This window comes from Triturus cristatus, chromosome 4_1, assembly GCF_964204655.1.
Source record: "Triturus cristatus chromosome 4_1, aTriCri1.1, whole genome shotgun sequence".
Classification (NCBI taxonomy): Eukaryota; Metazoa; Chordata; class Amphibia; order Caudata; family Salamandridae; genus Triturus; species Triturus cristatus.
Window position 1 is genome coordinate 1,234,163,408 of NC_140585.1, and position 20,441 is coordinate 1,234,183,848.

The 20,441-nt window shown below is 46.8% G+C and overlaps 2 protein-coding genes across 3 annotated transcripts in view; one reads left to right on the forward strand and one right to left on the reverse strand.

The window, feature by feature from the left end:
- The window catches only part of LRP1 (LDL receptor related protein 1), a 1,298,976-nt gene that overhangs the window by 673,638 nt on the left and 604,897 nt on the right, over positions 1-20,441 (reverse strand). For both annotated transcript variants that reach the window (XM_085654639.1, XM_085654638.1), the window contains exons 40-41: positions 18,647-18,771; positions 17,278-17,649 (exon numbers count right to left, since the gene is read on the reverse strand). In XM_085654639.1, coding sequence (XP_085510765.1) covers positions 17,278-17,649; positions 18,647-18,771 — 497 coding nt within the window. The remainder of the gene's footprint in view (positions 1-17,277; positions 17,650-18,646; positions 18,772-20,441) is intronic.
- LOC146856483 (galanin receptor type 1-like) lies at positions 502-5,821 on the forward strand. Its single transcript, XM_085654641.1, has 2 exons — positions 502-626; positions 2,138-5,821. Exon 2 carries the CDS (start codon positions 2,295-2,297, stop codon positions 3,309-3,311), a length of 1,017 nt encoding a protein of 338 aa, XP_085510767.1. The 5' UTR covers positions 502-626; positions 2,138-2,294; the 3' UTR covers positions 3,312-5,821.

A 20,441-nucleotide genomic window follows, 5' to 3' on the forward strand; every position in this document is an offset into this window, starting at 1 on the left:
TCACCAATCTCTGGGTCAGCATTACCCTCTGCCAAAGGTGTGTGGTCGGTCCCACTAAGGCAGGGCAGCACAGTGGATACTCTATGCTGACCTCCATGACGGCGAGAGCCAGAGAGGCCGGAGAGTACCCCAATAATCTGTAGGAGTGGTCACGTCCCTTGGGGGACACTTAGCAAAAACAAGCGACGCCGAGACAAGAGTCCCGACACTGACGCGCACTACTACCACAAGGAAAGGAGCCTCCGAGCCATGGCCAGAGCGAGACCGGCCTGAGTCGGACCAGTATCTACATGAGCACCAGGTCTCCTGTCACACCCTTCCCCAACAGCTGGCACCAACGCCCGCGGCACGACGGGCGGCTTTCTCTCTAATGGACCGCCTATCTGACACGCATATTTACTCTAGCGCTAAGTCCGGGTTATCAGCGCGCAGGCAGGATGGGAGTCGTAAGGGCAACGGTTGGAGCCTGCTTAAGAAACAGAGCGAAGGCTCCAGCACCTCAGTTCGTGGAGCTGAAGCCGCGGCGGCTGCTCTGCGCCGGATGACGCCGGCACCGCCCTCCCGCATCAGGAGTAGCTGGCGCCGCAGCTGTGAGGCGGGCCGAGGACCAACGTCCAATCCTCGCGGTGAGTACCACCTGATTTTCAAAGTAGAACTGATAGAATATTTGTTCTCGGTTCTTACTGCAGATGAACCCCGCGGGTACCGGGCTTGAAAGTCAAGTGTGAAAACGTTCTTCCTGCATCAACAGTTGAGGGCGCCTATCTGCGAGAGTCGCCATGTTTGGGGGCAGCACAGACACGCCGGAGACTTGGGCCAGGCACTGGGAGGTCCCGCAAACACGTTCGCTTTCACAGAGCCCTACTGAACCAGACAAGAACAAATAGGACTGCGGTGCTCTCCGTACACATGAGCTGTTTTTAACATGCCATTCCTCTGCCTATAGACTCCTATTAAATGATGCCCTGTTGCCTATTTGCAAACGGACTTTCACGCCGTCACACCACTAGTGTGGGGATTCAATGTATAAGCGAGACCAACCCAAGCATCCCCCTGCTCCCGTCTCAATGCCAAACAGTCCTCCCTTTCCGGTAGCGACACTCAGTGCCCGGCTCCATGCCCCGGCCTAAGCATGTTCAACCCAAAACTTCCCGCCCTCTTACCTTTGCACGTGCTCCTCTCACAGCAGTGCTACAGGCTATATTTGGAGGGAGGGCGGGCGGGGAGCACACTTCCCGTCAGTGTGCCCGGGCTCCTTTCTGAGAGAGTCGGTGGTGTAGGGTGCTGGGGCACTGGCTGCACGTCTGTCCCAACTTACTTATCCTGGAGCTTAGCCTTCGTTCTCCACTAGTTTCTGGACTATTCCCTCCCTCAGTTTCTCCTGTGCTTTTCAAACGCACAGGAGAAATCACAAGAAAAAGCAGTTTTTAGGGTTCCTCATTCAGCTGGTCCTACGCTCAACCTCACCGAGACTGACTGGATGAGCTTATCTCGAACAGCTGAATGTTGTCTGATATTTTACTGAATGGTTTATTCACTCCCAAGAGTCTGAAGTCCACGAAAGGACATGTTATAGCTCAAAACAGGAGAGAGAGCAGAGCCAACCCTGGGACTGTCACTGCAGTCAGGCCTAGATAATTCCCAGGTAAGAAGAATGCAAGGCCAACCCTGACCTCGGTCAGGCACCTGTTGCAAGAGGTTTTTGGAATAGCAAATCAATCCCCTCAATACTGGGCTGAAGGAAGGCAGCGAGTAGGCCATGACACATCAAAACTGCACCAAATCCGGACACTGAAGGCAAGATCCCGATAGCTCCCCTTGGAGATTGCGCCTGGGTCTGCAGTGAGCTAAAGCACCTCTGTGCCTGAAATACAGGTCACTCTGCTGCGCAGTTGGAGGCTGGGGAATGGGTGCATAGGCAGCGCTTCAGACCAGTCACCCTGGTGAAAAATAAAAATACAGCGGAAACACACTCGACATTGGGTGCGTTTCCATTTCCAACAGCACGACTGAACCCAACAGCCAACACAGATTTGTCAGGCACTGCAAAATCAATGAGAAACTTGTGAGAAACTGTCTATGTCCAATCTTTTTAAAGAAATTTCAATTGACCCAATTCTCTTTCCTATCCCATCAGACATGGTGCATATACTGGACTTCACAAGGAGCACAGCAGCGCGCAAGAACCACCATCTTCCCACCTAAGGTATCCTGTGGATCAAAGCTGGCAGCCCCTAACTAGCTGTAACAAAACAATTTCTAGTTGACTGATCGCATGACTAGAGTCTCCACCAATGAATGAATTTGCTTCCAATGACTCAGGCTGCGTTGGTGTCATCGGTTGTTATGGGGCCCAGCAGATTGCTGTGACTGTCTCTGATGCGCTAATCTTCATCACCGGAGTTGTAAGCCAAGCACTGGTGGTGGGGATCTTGCTTCAGCGTCAGCAGTGCCAGCGTCGCCACGGCACCACCATCCTACTGCTCAACCTGAGTGCAGCCGATGCACTGCAACTCGTCTGCTTGCCCTTCAACGTCGCTGCCTTCAACATGCGGGTCTGGGTCTTTGGTGACTTCCTCTGCAGACTGGTGAGCTTTGCAGGTGTTGCCTGCTCCTGCGCCAGTGTCTTTACACTGGTTGCTCTGGCCATCAACCGCTACATTAACATCCTCCACCCATCCAAGACTTTTCGCTTCTACAGGAACTGGTATCTGGCAATGGTCCTGACCTGCATCTGGCTACCTTCCCTTGGCCTGGCCACCCCGGAGTTGGTCTACAGAAAGGTGGAGCAAAATGTGCCATATTGTTTTGCCTTCCTGACGGAAGACTCTGAAGCAGCCTATTGCGCTACTCTCTTCTTGTGTGCTTTTGTTGTGCCGCTTGCCACTATCACTGCAATGTATGCCAAGATCTTAAGCTACCTCAGAGCTCGAAGGCACGACCTACAAACGAGCAGCTTGGACAGGTATAATACTCAGATCACCACTGTGTCTGTTCTGCTAGTGGTGGCCTTTACTATCTGCTGGTTGCCTTCCTATGTACTGATGTTTCTTCTCATTCGGCGGCAGGCTGGTCTGCGCGGAGCTTTCGCAGCTATAGCCTGGGTTCTGGCCTCTTCATCCACCATCATAAACCCCATCATCTACCTGCTTACTTCACAGCAATTCAGGAAGGACCTGTCGGCACTCTTAGCAAGAAGATGCTGGGGTAAATGGCACAACAAGGTGGGCCCAGCAAACCGGAACATTCAGCTGCCCGTGACGCAGCAGAGTCACGTTCTCAGCATGGAGCTACGAGAGGTCTCGCCATAGCCACCTGGAAACTCAAAGGGGATGTTCCAATCACCAATTATCATAATGGGTTTAAGTTTAGTGTTTTTTTCCTAACTCTGACCTGCCTAGAATACTTATACGGCATAGTATGGCATGCCCCACGTTTAGGTTTTAGTTGCTCTCTCTCCTCCTAATGGGCGATAGTGTAGACTACCATGCACAAACTCAATAAGAACTTAGTCCGACAGTGTGGCTTAGTATTTTGTTTGTCAGGTGATATGATGAGACTAACTATTAGAGTTGCAGTTTTTCTAAGACCGAACAAATGCATCCAAAAAGCCAAGTCCTTAGCCACCTCACAAAAGTCAATAAATTGTTGTGCAGAGACACCAACTCTTCATGGTTAGAAAGCAGACTGAGGTTTTCTTTATTGTCAAAAATATGGATTGTTTTGCTTTCTCCTTTGTAAAATATTTCTGGATTTAATGCAGGTCAAAGGGCAAAGATTATTGTCCTTTTTGCTGTCCCTAATTCTCCCTCATGGGTCTTTCCAAATCTTGTCAAGTATTGCTGCAAACAAATAAGCACATAGAAAGGGTTCAGGTGACCACAGGTCAATAATACACAGTAATCTGACCATTCCGTAATGAGTAAGCAGACATTCTCGTATCAATTAACAGATCCACTCTGCTCTTCAGATTCTGCCATCTTTTTATTTTATATCTTCAATGCAAACGAGCCACCAGCACACATGACTAGGTACACGAGAACTGCTGCTTATGCCAGGGAGGACTAGTATGGAGTGGTTTAGGGGGTTATGAAGGACAAGGGTGAACACTGTGTCCGTTTGTAAATAAAAACGCTTGCGCAAGAATAGCATGTCCACATGCTGGCGAGTCACCTGCGACAACACTCGCCAGTCAACTAGGCACGCTTACAGTACCGGCTCATTCATACACGGAAGTTAATTAAAGCACAGACAGCCTGGCACGGTGCTCCAGCAGTTCAAACAACGGTAATCCAGGGGAGGTTTGCCATGGCCGCAAGGAACTGTTCTGGCAAATTAAATGCAAACACTAAAGTAACACAGTCCTGGGAGACCTCTGTCGCAATAAATTGGTACAGAGATTGGAGAGTGTGCCTGTCTGAGAGCTTGGCCCTGCAGTGCTTTGAGCGCACAGATAATGTATCAGACTGACCCTGAATAACGCTGAGGGGTGAGTACCCCCAACAGCCTAGAATTTAATCTCAGCCCTGAACATGTGACAGCTTTAGCCGAGAGAAAAACACACGAGGGGCCCTGTGGTGGTGTCTTGCCAGGCATGTCATTAGAAAGCTCGGCTGCAGCTGTCACTGCTAAAAACCCTTTAACATCTGAGAAGAGCCTGGAAGCTTATTTTGCCTGTGAACAGCAGCTCTGTTCAAAAGAAACTCCCAAGACAGACTCTGAGCCTGCTGAGGACATAGAAACCAGACACCTGGAACGACCACTGCACCAGTCTACGGCCTGAGTTCAAGTGGCCTACCAGTCCCAGCGAGGTCCCCAGCGCTCCAGAGTCTGAGTCCACCGTGGGTTGACCACTCCAGGACACCCGACGTCACCTGCAGCCTCTGCACGGAGTCCACCCCCCCACAACTGCAAGTGGCCTGGTAAGGTGAAATCCGACCGCAAAAGACACCCCTGCATCCAGCCGCCCTGCGCCCTGGAGAAGAGAACCTGAGGTGCACCTACGTCCCTGAGCCCTCCAACTTACCTGCCAGACTGTTGGTCCCTTCCAGAAGTCTTGCTGGACCGAGCTTGCAGCCAAAATCCAAACCCAGCTACTCCCATTGAAATCAACAGGGCACCAGATGCCAAAAAAGCACCCTGCACCCAGCCGCCCCTACACCGCTGCGGGTGTACTTTGGATGCTAACACGGATCCCCCTTTGCCTGAGCCTAACACCAGGAGCTTTGCTCCCACAACCTTGTGGCCTGCTCGTGAGCAGCCACCAACCAGAAGCCCCCTATCCCCCATTGGATAACATTGGGCCACAGCACTCTGCACCCAGCCGCCCTAGTGCCACTGGGGGTGCTTTGAGAGTGCATCCTTGACTCTGGGGGAACCCTAGTTCTAACCCCAGAAAACCAACTCCCAAACCCAATACTTAACTTGAAACCGATAACCACCTTTCTGCCCATAGGACTGCAATGACTGCTTTCTTGTGAAAATTGTCGTGTGGAGATGGTTTTGTATGAGAACTTGAAAAACTGCAAATATCTAAAAATTGCTTTACTTACTTTTTCTCTAGGAAATGTCCCAGTGTGATATCTAGGCATTTCACACGGAGTAGAAAAAGTAATCCATAAAGTAATCGGTAAAGTGATCAAAAGTAATCTAACAGTAATTTCAATTGTATTTTAAAGATTTACAAACCTGTAACAAAGTCTTTTTCATTCAGCTTGCTTGTATTGTTCACCCTGCTTTGAAAAGTACCATTTACACTTACTAGTACCAGGCTTGCTTGGTTCTAGAAAATAAATATAACAAAATAATATTTTTATACAAACAAGCTGGTCTGCGTTCAGTCTTTGAGTGTGTGACATCATTTGCTGCCTGTGTGTACAACAAATGCTTAACACTACCCTCTGTTAAAGCCTTACTGCTTGCCCATACTACCACAAATAGAGAGTAAGGTGCTATCTACTTTTACCTCTACCTACCTTTGGGGTCCACTGGACTCTGTGCACACTATACCTCATTTTCGTATAGTATGTACAGAGCCAACTTCCTACAGTTATGGCATGATACACTAGAACAACCAGAACACAATCCGAGCAGACTCCAACAACACTACAGGTCCGCACCCAGCAAAATGTGTTCGTTTTTATCTGGAGGAATTCGCTAACTTTAGCATTGATCAGTTTGTGGGTGATAAATAGCATATCATAGTGAGTTAAAGTGCATAAAAGTCTGTCTCTGCAGCCTGGCTGTATTGTATGTTATGGAATGCTGAAGCAACACTGAACAATGAGGCCCAAAGGCAGTTAATCCCCACATCCCTCCAGCGGACCCAAACAACCCACAAAACAAAGAAAGCCAGATCCTTATGATCAGCAAGGTGTTATATAATACAATTGCACCAATTAATAGTAATGACTGATAAATAAAAAAAACATAAAACAGCACACAAGTGGTCTAACTTCTGACATAACTGAGATAAGGACTCAACAGATGCACATGATGTTACTGCTCAGAAGTGGACATAACTCCAGAGCTGTGCAATCTCCATAGGGTTATAAAGGAAGATAGAAGATTTAATAATCTTATACAATTCAAAACAGGAGTGGCCTATGTTGCAAACAACTTCACCATCATCAATGTGACACTATGGCCCAAGAGACTAAGACACCAGTTGGAACTGAATACATAGGATGTGAAAGAAAGCAATGCACGCACGGTTTGTTTTAATAATTCCTAAGGATAGTGCGATTGTTAGGAAATGCCTCTTTTTGGAAAAAGGTTTGGAAAGATGCTGCTGGATTTTCCACTCAGAGTGCACTGAGGCCTGCTAACCAGACTCAAGTGCTAGTGCCCTAACCCATAAACGTGTATGTTTGATTGGCTTATACCCAATTGGCATATACGCTGACTTACTTCTAAGTCTCTCGTATATGGTACCAGGGGACCCAGGGCCTGTGAATTAGCTCATCCCCCTCAGGGACAGCAGCACTTGTTGAGACACCCTGAGTGGGACAAGGTCAAAAGGGACTCCCAGTCTACCACTGCCATCAGAAAGGGAAGTTTAGAATTACTAACTCCACTTTGCCATTTTAGTCAATGTCAAAGCCCAAACTCCCTTTTAATGTGTATAAGTCACCCCTAAAGCAGGCCTATGGAGTCCTAAGGCAGGATGCAGCATATTGAACAGGAGAACATTTGTTGAACATGTTCTGCCATTAAAAACCTGCCATTTTCATTTTTACCGGAAGAGAGTCTCCAATAGCAAGTACGGAGTTACACGGTAACAACTCAGCTGTTCTAACTTCCGAATGGGACTACCGAAGTTGGTACTTCTAGGTATCAAACAACTCATTAAATTAACCCCGACTTGATGCCTGTATCAAAGTACCACATTTTGACATGGCCACCCCACTTTTTGCCTGATATTTGATGTGATTTCGACTGGAAGTGCAATGTGTTCCTAGTAACTAAGTCCCCAGTGCCAGATCTCTTTCCAAAAATTGCGCAATTGTAGCCCAATTGGCAACACTTTTAGCACTTCCTGTAAGTCCCTAATAAGTGATATCACTGGTACCCAGGGCAAGGAGGCTAAAGAGGCTCCTTAAGGGCTGCGGCATCAATTGTGCCACCCTAAAGGACCCCTCACCAAACACATACAGACGCACTGCAGGCTGCGTGTCATGGTACAGACAAAAGTGAACGCACAACAAGGCACACATCCCTGTGTAATGGAATCGGCTCACGCACTTTTTTTTTATAAATTAAGACCAAAACTTTGGTATTACATTGAATAAGTTGAGGGCATGGAGTAAGGCATAGCTTTCTGATCCAGAGCGTGAACAAAACCAGGAAAAGTGCTCCTCCCATAGGAGAAAAACATCCCTTATCTGCACTGCTGGGTTCCCAAAAAAGGAATTTAATCCAATATTAATCAATATTAGGCATCAAATAGTAAACAGTTTGTTAGTTGATCAGTCTAAGAATTGCTTTATTCAAGAATTGTCCATTTTCTTCATGATAAGAAAGGAAAATGCTACTTACCAGTATGCATCTGTTCTTGGCATGTAGAGCTGCAGATCCACACACTGAGCATAGATCGCCATCTGGTGTTGGGCCCGGATATGTGCACTTGTTTTTATGTTGGAAAAGTCTTTGGAAGTCACGGGATAGGTGACTCCTCCTTTGGATCATAGTGCGCATGGGCATCGGCTCCGTCCTCAGATTGATTTTTGCCAGCAGGGAAATGATGGAATTTTGTAAGAAAGAGAAAAGATGCCCATGTATGTTGTATCGAAAAAAGATAATACTGGAACAGATAAAGATAGCCAGGGAACCTGGGGGGTGGGCGTGTGTGGATCTGCAGCTCTACATGCCAAGAACTGATGCATACTGGTAAGTAGCAGGGGTGGGGGAATCATATCGCCCGACGCCCGAACCAAGTTGTTTTTATCGGTGGGCAAGAAGATTTAATGTCTATTTCGTCCGACGGACAAGTAGACATTAAATCACGTAAATGAAACAGGCTGTGAGCACTATGGGGCTCACAGCCAATCAGAGAAGCGTGCCGGGAGCCTTTGGAGGCTTCTGATTGGCTGGCAGCCCATAACTGGGCTCTAGACAGTGATTGGCTGAGGGAGTGAAACGTCACTCAGTCTCTGCAAGTAGGAGTTTGTGGCCGCCGCGAGGTAAAATAAGGCGCACTAGCATAATGCCCGCCATAGCACTCGTAGAGTGTTCAAAAGGGTTATATTTTGCTCAGCTTGCAGATCGCTCCATAATTAGAATAGAACCGGTGTGCCTGCTGTGAGAGACCGTGTGTAACCTTGTGGTTCCAGAAAGCGCGGGCTCTCATCCCTGCTATTGGAGCGTGAGACGGAGCATAAAACGTGGGGGCGCTGAAGCAGAGGGCACAGTAAAGCAGTGCCGCAGTACCGGGGGATCCGCAAATAAATTGACATTCTGCCCCCACTTGTTTACACGAGGCCCCCGTTATGTTGCAGGACCCTGCCGCCGCCTCTACCTAGTCCTCCTGTCCCATGGGCACCCGGAGATCACTGCTGCCACCGGCTTCCGATCCTCATTGCTTCGGGGTTGAGTGAGCGAGAGCCGACTGTGGGGTTTTGGAGGGGCTGTGGCCGAAGCGCTAGCAGAGACCACTGTAAACATCACTGGTTTCCACTTCCAGAGAAGCCCGCCAAAGGATCCGGTTTACGCGGCATTTGCATCAACCACGGTAAGGTGGGAAGTCGGATCGGCCTTTCCAGCCTACAGCTCTTCACGCTGCTGCTCCTGTCTTATCGGTTCAGGTAGGAAAGTTACATCTGTGTGCTTTGAGGCTGCAGCCCTACCCCCTGTCCCCCCAACCCCCTCTTCCACCTGGTGGATATTGCACTTCAACAGAGGCGCAACTAGAGCCAAATTTCGGGGGGGGGGGGCTAAGAAAAAATTTCGGGGGGGCTGAAACTTTAAGCAATAGGCAGAGTGGAGCTGCAGGGGCTCTTAGAAGGGGTGAGCAATAGGCAGAATGGAGCTGCAGGGGCTCGTAGAAGAGGTGAAACAACAGCAACAGGCCTCATTAACATGGAAATGGTCTTTTAAAGACCTGTGAATTGCTCGGGTGCGGCTGTGTGACTGCCCGGGAAGCTGTCTCATCCCGGGCTGCCACACACGACGGAGGGGGGGGGGGGGGGGGGCTGAAGCCCTGTGAGTCCAATGGGTGTTGCGCGCCTGCACTTCAAAGATTATCGGGTTTCAAGCCTGGCTTGACCATGAACCCACTGAGTTCCTATTATTGGGGCCCAGTCACTGCGTGTTCATTATGGCTTGTGACCTTTTACCAAATCCTCGCAGCACTACGCTGCCTCAGTTTGTAGGGTTTTGAATATTAATATATAGCTGTTAGCAGCACTTTCATTTCAACTTCCCTTTCCCCCCTCCCGTTTTGTGCTGTTGATAACATGTCAGGAAAGAGTGTCTTTGTTGCCCATGCTGTTCGGCGTCAGTGCCCTAGCTCCGGGAGCCCCAGAATTCAGTTAATTCCACACCTGAAGTACCAACAGATGTGACCAACCGTTGCTATTGTAGCCGTGCTGTAAGTCATGCCAACTTCGCACGTTTCCATTGCTATGCAGAGAACTGATTAGAACCCCCGGGGACCCCCTTTCACACCAGATGTGTGACACAGAATTGCCATACTGGACAATTTCCCTCACAAATGGGCGATATCTTTCCCATTTGTGAGAGAAAATGCTCAATTGGCCGGTGCCTAGTATTTTAGTGTGTATAATTAAGTCCGTTGTACGCATTTCATTTAAGCTGTCGCAGCGCTGCAGTTTCTTTCTTAAGCTGCCAGGATTGCTTAAATGCTAACTTTAACTGTAAAAGGACACTGGATAATTAAATAGGTAAAGAGGTTGTCCAGATTATACCACGTTGGTAAAGCGGGGACGAGAGCTTGGATTAGAAGGCGCATTTTCGGACTCTACAACCAAATGTCCCCTCTGCATAACACATTTGATTTACAGTGCAGTGGCGCCAATTTAATAGTGCTACTTAATAAGAAAAATAAATGAATGTGACAGTCCTTGTGTAAATGTAACTGGCGCTCATGTAAAGCGCTCCAATACCTTCAGATCGAATTCGCGCTCTATAAAACCGCAAAAAAATGCCATTCTTTTATTAGCACTCAAAGTCTTATGCAAGCGTATTCAGGCCATATTAAAATTCACATTGATCCATCGGGTGAAGAAAATGAATGTCCTGCATTTTTTAAGTGCGTGCGCACAACCTAACCGTGCAAGTGGCTGTGGGCACAGGCCATCCGCTCAGAGCATGGATACCCCTTTAAAAGCAAGACATTCTTTCCCTCCTTTATTGTGCCCCAAGGTGAGAGAACCGCACAGGGGGTCTGCATTAGGGACTGCATTTCTGCAAGCCTCACCGCCCACGGGTATTTCCACAATATCTGCACACAGCAACAGAAAAGGCGAAACTTGACCCAGGCGAGAACAGGCAGCGCAATGGCTCTATTTCCATTTCAAAAGGTTGAAGCTGTTTTTTCCTCACCTTCTTATCTGTAACTCAGTGGTGTGCTGAACCTTCCCCCACCCCCTCGCTCTGTCAGCTGGAAGAGGGAGTGAGGGCTACAACTGGGCCCCTCTTAGCCTGTCAACCTCAAAATAAAGAGCAATGAATTCTACTTTGATGTGTGGACGGGAGTAGGTGGGACAAGTGGATTTTACAGGACATGTAGATCTCAGTGGCATTTTGTCCCATGGACAAGTAGATTATTTTGAAAATTCCACACCCCTGAAGTAGCATTTTCCGTTCGAGGCATATGAGCTGCAGATCACACAATGAGCATAGATTGTATAACAGTACCCGCTTCTAGCGGCGACCACCAGTATCTGTTGCAGTAGTTTGAAATAGTGTTTTTAGTACAGCCTGGCCACCACTAGCTTGCTGTTTTGTTTGCACATCTACACAACAGTGTTTTGTGAATGTGCGGTTTAGACCATGTGGCTGCTTTGCAGCTGTCATCTAGGGGAATGTTCCCTAAAAATGCCACTGAAGCCCCTATCTTTCGGGTAGAGTGGGTTTTAGGAGGAACAGATAAGGTGTGTTTAGCTTTGTGATAGCAAATCTGTATGAATTTGACAATCCACCTTGCTATGCCAGATTTGGATATGGGGTTGCCTTTATGTGGTGGTGAGAAGGACACGAAAAGTTGTTTGGTCTTACGAAAAGGTTTTGTTCTTTCAATGTAATAAAGCAGTGCTCTTTTAACATCTAGAGTGTGAAGAGCTCTTTCTGCAACTGTCTGTGGCTGCGAGAAGAATACGGGCAACTCCACAGACTGGTTGAGATGGAAGGGAGAAATAACTTTAGGGAGCAATTTTGGATTGGTTCTGAGAACAACTTTATTATGATGGAGTTGTAAGAACGTTTCTTGAATAGTTAGTGCTTGTAGCTCACTGACTCTTCTAAGGGAAGTAATGGCTACTAGGAAAGCAACTTTCCATGTTAGAAACTGCAGTTTGCCTTTGTGCAGAGGTTCAAAAGGAGGACCCATTAGTCTTGTCAGGACAATGTTTAAGTTCCACACAGGGGAGGGGGGTACCCTAGGGGGAATTATTCTTTTGAGGCCTTCCATAAATGCTTTGATGGCAGGTATCCTGAAGAGTGATAAGTGTCGTCTATTTTGTAAATAGGCTGCCATGGCAGCGAGGTGTAATCTAATAGATGTATAGGCTAAGTTACACCTTTGGAGATGCAGTAGGTAACCTATGATGTGTTGAATTGACACATCTAAAGGATTGATGGTAGTGTTGTGTCAATAAATCACAAATCTTTTCCACTTAGCTGCATAGCAGGCTCTAGTGGTGGGGAGTCTAGCTTCTTTGATAACGTTCATACAGTCAGGGGGAAGGTTAAGGTAACCAAACTCTTAGACCTCAGGAGCCAGATCGCTAGGTTGAGCTGTGCTGAGTCCGGGTGTCTGATCTCTCCATGGTTCTGGGTTAAGAGGCGTGGGGAGAGGTGTAGTTTTTGGTGCGAGACTAGACAGTTCCAGTAATGTGGTGTACCATGGTTGTCTAGCCCATGTTGGAGCATCTAGGATGAGGGTCAGTGAATGTTGCTCTAGTTTGCGCACTACTAGTGGGATGAGTGGGAGAGGCGGAAAAGCGTACGCAAATCTGCCTGACCAATTCATCCATATCGCATTGCCTTTGGACAATGGGTGTGGATATCTGGCGGCGAAGTTTGGGCATTTGGCATTTTCGTGTGTGGCGAAGAGGTCTATCTCTGGCTGCCCCCACAACTGGAAAAAGGGTTGAGGAACTTGTGGATGAAGTTCCCACTCGTGAATCTGTTGCGTTTGACTTCTTAACAGATTGGCAATGCTGTTCTGGACTCCTGGAACATGTTGAGCTAGGAGAAAAATGTTTTGAGGAATAGCCCATCTCCAAATGCTTTGCACTAATTGCGAGAGCTGTAGGGAATGTGTCCTGTCCTGTTTCTGTATGTAGTACATAGCTGTCATAATGTCGGTGCGGACTAGGACAGCTTTGCCTGATATTTGCTTTTGGAATGCCTTTAGGGCCAGTAAAATCGCTAGTAACTCCAGGTGATTGATGTGGAGTAACTTTTGTTGTGGAGTCCACGTGCCCTGCATGGTTTGATGTAATAGATGAGCTCCCCAGCCGGAGAGCGATGCGACCACTGTTAACACAATCTGTGGAACCGGCTCGAGGAACAGTCGCCCTATGGAAAGGTTTTTGGTGTTCCACCACTGCAGAGAGCGATAAGTGCGACCGTCTACCAACACCAGATCGTTTAGCTGACCTCGAGCTTGGTTCCACTGACGTGCTAAGCACTCCTGCAGGGGACGCATTTGGATTCTTTCGTGAGGTACTAGGAATATGCAAGACGCCATCATCCCTATGAGCGGCATGAATACGAGCTGGAAGAGAGTGTTGCCGCTGAAATGTTGTTAGGAGTTTCTGCATGCTTGCTATCCTGGATGGACTGGGGTATGCAAGTGCTTTTGAGGTGTCTATTGTGGCACCGAGGTACTGTTGTATGTGGGACGGTTGTAGATGAGACTTTGCGTGGTTTACTGTGAACCCTAAGTTGTGGAGTAGCTGAATTGTTGCATGAGTGTGACGTACACACTGATTGTATGAGTTGGCTTTTATGAGCCAGTCGTCCAAATATGGGAAGACGTGAATGTGTTGTCTTCTCAGGTGAGCTGCAACTACCACCAGACACTTGGTGAATACTCTGGGTGCTGTGGTGACTCCGTAAGGGAGTACCTTGAATTGGTAGTGCTGGCCTTCCACTACAAACCTGAGATATTTTCTGTGAGAGGTGTGAATGGGAATATGAAAGTAGGCGTCCTTGAGATCAAGAGTGGCAAGGAAGTCGCCTTGAGACAGGAGAGGAAGGACTTGTTGAAGCGTGACCATGTGACAGTGGTCTGAGTGTATGTAGAGATTTGGGGGTCTGAGGTCTAGGATAGGTCTCAGAGACCCGTCCTTCTTTGGGATGAGGAAACACAGGTAGTAGATTCCTGTGTTTTGCAGATGCAGGGGGACTGGTTCTAGCGCATATTTTTGTAGGAGGGAGATAACCTCCTGCTTTAGAAGTGATAAATGTTCTAATGACATTGGGTGTTGTCTGGGTGGTATGGTTGGGGGAGGGGAGGTGAGTTCCAGACAGTAGCCCGTTTGAACGATTTGCCTCACCCACCTGTCTGTGGTGATGGTGTTCCAGACAGGAAGGAAATGTAGTGATCTTCCCCCGAAAGGTGTAGGATGGTCCAGGGGGAGCGGAGGGAAGTCATTGGGTAAGGGTGGAGGCAGAGCAGGTGTTGTTAGTTCTGCCTCTACCTTTGTTATTATTGCCTCTGTAGCCTCCTCTCTGATAACCCTTGGTGAATGTGGTTTGGGTGGGAGTCTTGTAAGACGTGGAGGGGTTGTCTGAGGAATAGCCTCTGGAGTTGCCTCTGTAAGAGGAGCGATGAAAGGAGCGTCTGGGAGCTTGCGATTGTAAGGCTCCCATTGATTTAGCCGTGTCAGTGTCTTTATTCATCTTCGAGAGATGAATCCACGGTAGGTCCGAACAAGTGTTCCTGGTCAAATGGCTGATTGAGAATGGAAGTTTGTACTTCAGGTTTAAAACCGGAAATGCGTAGCCAAGCGTGTCTACGCAGGGGGACACTTGTGTTTATGGCTCTGGAGGCGGTGTCTGCCACGTCTAGAGCGCAGCAAATGGAGGTGTTCGTGATGAGCTTACCCCCTTCTATGAGGTCGTTAGCCCTGTTTTTATATTTGTCTGGCTGGTGTTGCAAAAGGGTCTCCAACTGGTCGTAGTGCGCCCTATCATACCTAGCCAACAAGGCTTGAGTGTTGGTGATACGCCATATGTTAGCTGCTTGAGATGCTGTGCGTTTACCGGAAGCGTCCAAGAGTTTGGACTCTTGACTTGAGAAGAGGACCGAAGGACTGTCTTGCTGACCCTGAAACCATCAAAGAAGTTGGACTGCACCTGCTGCTCCTTGGGCTAGCAAAGGAAAGGACTGTGCCTGCTTTGTCTTGCTCGTGGAGAAGTCGTCACCCGAGCACAGCTAGAAGCAGAGACTCCAAAGGTCAACTGGCTGACTTTCTATTCACAGCACGATTGTCGCTCCTTGTCACAATGCAGTCAGGGAGACCGAGACCAGATGCTCAAAAAAGTTGCAACCAAGTATGCTGGAACCAGGAGAGTCGTTGGATTGCAGCTTGGTTGTCGAACGTTATCACCAAAGGAGGGAAACCACTGAGTTTGTTGTGTCTGGTGAATAGTATTCCAGTGGGGACTGGACTTTTGCTGGACCAAAGAGGACTTTGGGGGACATCGACCCCTGTTACCAAAGTGGCCCACCAGAACTGTAGACAACAAGTGGCCCCAAGAAGACCCCCGTCGACTGAAGAGCATCTTCATCATCCTGTATCCCTTGCATCAGGACCACTCCATATGTCAATGGCAAGGGACCAATGACACTGAACTGAAGACTGCTTTTCTTGTTGAGGTAACGGTTTCATCTGAACTTGCTTGTCCCCTTGACTCGCTCCCTGCCGGAGTTGATCGTCCAAAGTAACTCTTAAGCAATCACATTCCACTCTGACTTTTCTTTACTTGAAAAAGTTTTTTAAGTGTCAAATTCATTGAATTTACCAATGCTTGTTCACGGATAAGTTAAAAATCTTGATTTATCATTCCTTGTAAAATCTATATCTCCGAACCCTCCAATTGATCTTTTTTATTTTGGTGTCCATAAATTCATGAAAAAGAAGCTATTTTTATAAATTGGTGTCAGATTTCTTGAGTGTCGAGTTTATCTCTGTTTCAGCAGTTTTGGTGCTGTTTAAATGTGTTTAGATGTGTTACACCTGTTCGTTTGTTGAAGTATAACTGCTTGAAGCCAGAGCTACCCAGAGTTGAGCTAAGGTTTGACTAACAAAACTTGACTGCTCCTAGAAGAGTTGGTGGTGTATTATATGGCGAGGCCTCTCAACCACACCATATAATTCCCTCTCAGTGATTATTAAGAAGATCAGTCGCAGAGTATCACGTCTTTAAGCAGTATGGGTATATATACTCCAAGCAGACATTGAGCTGGTCCATTCAATTTTCAGACTAATATGATGGTGATCATCCAATTGTCTGGAATATGTTTATATCCGGTAATAGGGCTGAGGAGTTTGCTTTCGGCAGGGGCGTAACAAAGGCCCCCCCATGTTACTCATACTGGAGGGGGGCCCCCTCAGCCCCTACTGATGTGAGTGTATGGGGCCCCTTCAGCGTATTTTGCAGGGGGGTCCCCTCACATTTGGTTATGCCACTGATACATTCAAACAATTCACCCTTTTAATCTTTCGCAAAAAACATTTTTACAACTTTTAGGGATCACAAACTTAATCAACAAGGACTACCAATATCCCAAAAATAATGTTACATATAGCAATGATGTAGGACCATAACTACATTTTCAGTTGTGACAAGTATATTTTAGGGCAACACGATGAGAGTTCTGAAAACCAGAAGGTTATACAAACTGTGCTAAGTGATGCAGTGCTTATGAATAGTGGGCAAAAGGCAAAACAAAATATATGAAGGTAAGAGTAGTGATGTTTTGGATGTTCAAAGTCAAATTACGTAAAGGCCTTTTTCACTTTGTCTGCCACATAGGCCAACTACCCAATCCCATGCTCCATACTAAAGGTGTACAATTTATTATGCACCTCGCAGGAGTGGAGACATTTCCCATGTGGCCCAAGTTCCTCCACCAAAAAACGCCTATTGAGAGGCGAATAAGGGGGACTTTTCAATGAACATGTTATGCTGGTGTAATTTTGTGAACTTTGTCTAATTTATATTGTTTGTGTGAAATTATTGCACTGTTTTGGTTTTATTTATATTCACATGCTTGATGTATCCAAACCGCAAAATTTTGTATGTTGAATTGTATCGCTTCACAGGCATGATTTGAATGTCCTTCATAAACATTTTTAGAAATGCCATGAAAAAAATGTAAATCATATGGCAAGAACAGATGAACCTAATGGTCATTGTTTTTTCTCCGCATAAAATAAATAGTGGTTAAATAGATAACCAGGTACCCTTCTCTGGTTGTATACTATTAAATTACGTAAAGAAGCATTATGGATTTAGTTATTTGCTAATAGTTTATATCAAAAAGACCCAGTCGAAAACAAAAATTTGTAACAATGTACTTACTTTCCACCACAGTCCGCCGCCCTGAGCCATCATCGTTGATCTGCTGGATGTTGCCAAAGTGGATGTCACTGAAGAAGATGCGGTTGCTGCCCTTGGCACTGTAGCGATAGTCAAAGGCCAGCGCAATTACGTTTTTCATGTGCTCGGGATCCTCAAAGGGCTTTATAGGGGCATTGAGATTGTTCTCATCCGTTAGGTGTATGCTCTTTAGTATTGTCCGCTCCGAGTAGAGTAAGTAGCCATCGTAGTCCCGGCAGCTGACACTGTCTTCAGAGAGCATGCCATGGGCACAGGCACAGGTTCGTTCCCCACCGCCACGGTACAGGCACAGCTGGTGGCAGCCACCATTGTTTATAGCACAAATGTTGGTCCCTATGTTCAACAGATGAAAACAAAGTTATGTTTGCTACAACAAACGCTTCCCAAAGTGGGAAACATCCAGACTTTTTTTATTGCGAGTAAAACGACAACTATAAAATAGCACTAATATCAAAAGATTAACTCTTTTTGACAGAAAAAAAAGTTATTCCTGGGGATTACAGTTCGTAATGAAGAAATTAGATAATTCAGTACCCTTTCACCTTTCTATTTATGTCTGGAACGAAGGGTATTTTTTTTTTAACTGCCAAAACAACCAAAACCCTCTGGATTATTTAAAGTGTCCGATTAAGGCATACAAACAGATTAAGGTTTTTATCAATTTAATAATGTAGCCTTACTTATCTTCGATTACCTTAATTTGGATCACCAAATGTCAGTAACAGCCTTATCTCTTAGTAACAGCTACACTCAGAATCCTGATAATAAGCAACCTTCTCAGCCCCCGATGTCACCCTGCCATGCATTCTTTAATTCAGGGGTGCCCCCACGTAGATCCAGATCCATGCCAAACTGAGTCTACACCAAACAGATCTATTACCATACAATGCAACAAACTAATTTACATAGTCCGTGATGATCCTGAAAATTTGGCATGACCATCGCCCACACTGAAATCTAGAGTTTCCATCTCCTGCAACTAGACCGGATTACCTATTTACAGTTGTTGGTTTGTATTTGGCAACCTACTGCTGCTCATGAGACCTATTCTTGGCTCTCTCTGACTCCACAAACATACCCGATTAAAATGATTTAGAAAAGGAAGGCACTCATATTGAAACATGGTGTCATGACAAGAGCACAAGGTGGCATAGCCACACTTGGATCTCCCTACTGTCACAGTCACTCTTTATCCTTTAGGGCCACTAAACCATTAAGAAATGCTAAACGACTGACTACTTTCAAACATTTTCTAGAAGCCTACCCAGCTGGAATGGAGTAACTATAAACATGGACTTAATTTGCCTGGGTACCGATCAGCATGACATACCCTTCTGTCGGTCTCGGTTAAACACCTTGATATCCTTAAGTTGAACGCCAATGCCGGTCCGGAGAGACAGGGAATCAGTAGCATTGTCTTTGTTTCCTCGCTTGATGGAACCATTGGCGTGAGTCCTACAGCAAAGACACAATGTGAAAGTGATGGAGGTCTCCGGTTCACGTTGCAAAGTCTCATTTTTTGGAATGTAAATTTGGGGAGAAAACTCCCACAAACATTATACCTGATAACATTGAATAGCAAAGTTTAACTAGGCCGAGCTGATAAGATATATAACCGTAAAATTAACACTTCTCCAGCTACCCCAGAAAGAACACCCCTTAAAGAGGCAACATCTTGGGCTACAAAACATAAGCTGGCAGTAAAGATCCTTTACCAAACTGATTGAAATGACAGCTTAAGCTTTACCCTTGAAGAAAAGCATTACAAAAAGGACTCAGAAGAATAGTGCATTTCAAAGAGTAGTGAAATTAAAAGCCATGCACAGCAAAGTATTGCATGGTAGATACTTTTGACAAAACAGAAACATAAATTTAACAATGTGTAATCATATAAGCCAAATAAAACAAACTTGGAAGGGTTCTTATTAACCCCTTCCCTGCTCATGACGGAACCGTTCCGTCATGAGCCACGGTTGCCGTGTGCTCATGACGGAACGGTTCCGTCATGACAATCCTGTCGGCGGCCGCTCCGCCTGCGCGGCGCTGTTTCCCCGCCTGTGCGGGGCGACAACGCAAATGGGCGGAGTCATGACGGAACCGTTCCGTCATGAGCACAGCTCAACTGTGGCTCATGACGGAGCGGCTCCGTCATGAGCACAGGCCCACCGCGCTGCCCCCCTGCCCCCCCAGCGCAGCAGCGGAATGTCCGCAGCAGCGAAGGGGTTAAATGCCTTGGCATCCGAACATCACGCATTTCCTAAATAAAAAGACCATAAGGAATATGCTACTTACCAGTATGCATCTGTTCTTGGCATGTAGAGCTGCAGATCTACACACTTTTGCATAGATCGCCATCTGGTGTTGGACCCGGATGTTTGCAGTTTGTTTTTCCTCTTGGAAAGTCTTTGGAAGTCACGAGGTCGGTGACTCCTCCTTTGGATCGTATTGCGCATGGGCTTAGGCTCCATCCTCAGATTGTTTTTCGCCAGCAGGGAAAGATGGAGCGTAGTAACAACAGTGAAGAAACCCATGTGTGTTGTATCTAAATAAGATAGACTGGAACAGATACAGGTAGCCGGGTGGGCGTGTGTAGATCTGCAGCTCTACATGCCAAGAACAGATGCATACTGGGAAGTAGCATATTCCGTTCGAGGCATATGAGCTGCAGATTACACACTTTTGCATAGACTATATAGCAGTTCCCAACTTTAGCGGCGACCACCGGTATCAGTTGCAGTGGTTTGAAATAATGTTTTTAGTACAGCCTGGCCCACACTAGCTTGTTGCTTGGTTTGCACATCTACACAATAGTGTTTAGTGAAAGTGTGCGGTGTTGACCATGTAGCTGCTTTGCAGATATCATCTAATGGGATGTTACCTAGAAAAGCCATGGAAGCCCCTATCTTCCGTGTAGAATGGGCTTTAGGGGGAACGGATAGCGTTCGTTTTGCTTTGTGGTAGCAAATCTGGATGCATTTTACAATCCACCTAGCTATCCCAGATTTTGAGATGGGGTTGCCCTTGTGTGGTGGAGAGAAAGAGAGAAACAGTTGTTTGGTCTTTCTGAAAGGTTGTGTTCTTTGGATATAGTAAAGTAAGGCTCGTTTGACATCTAGCGTGTGTAG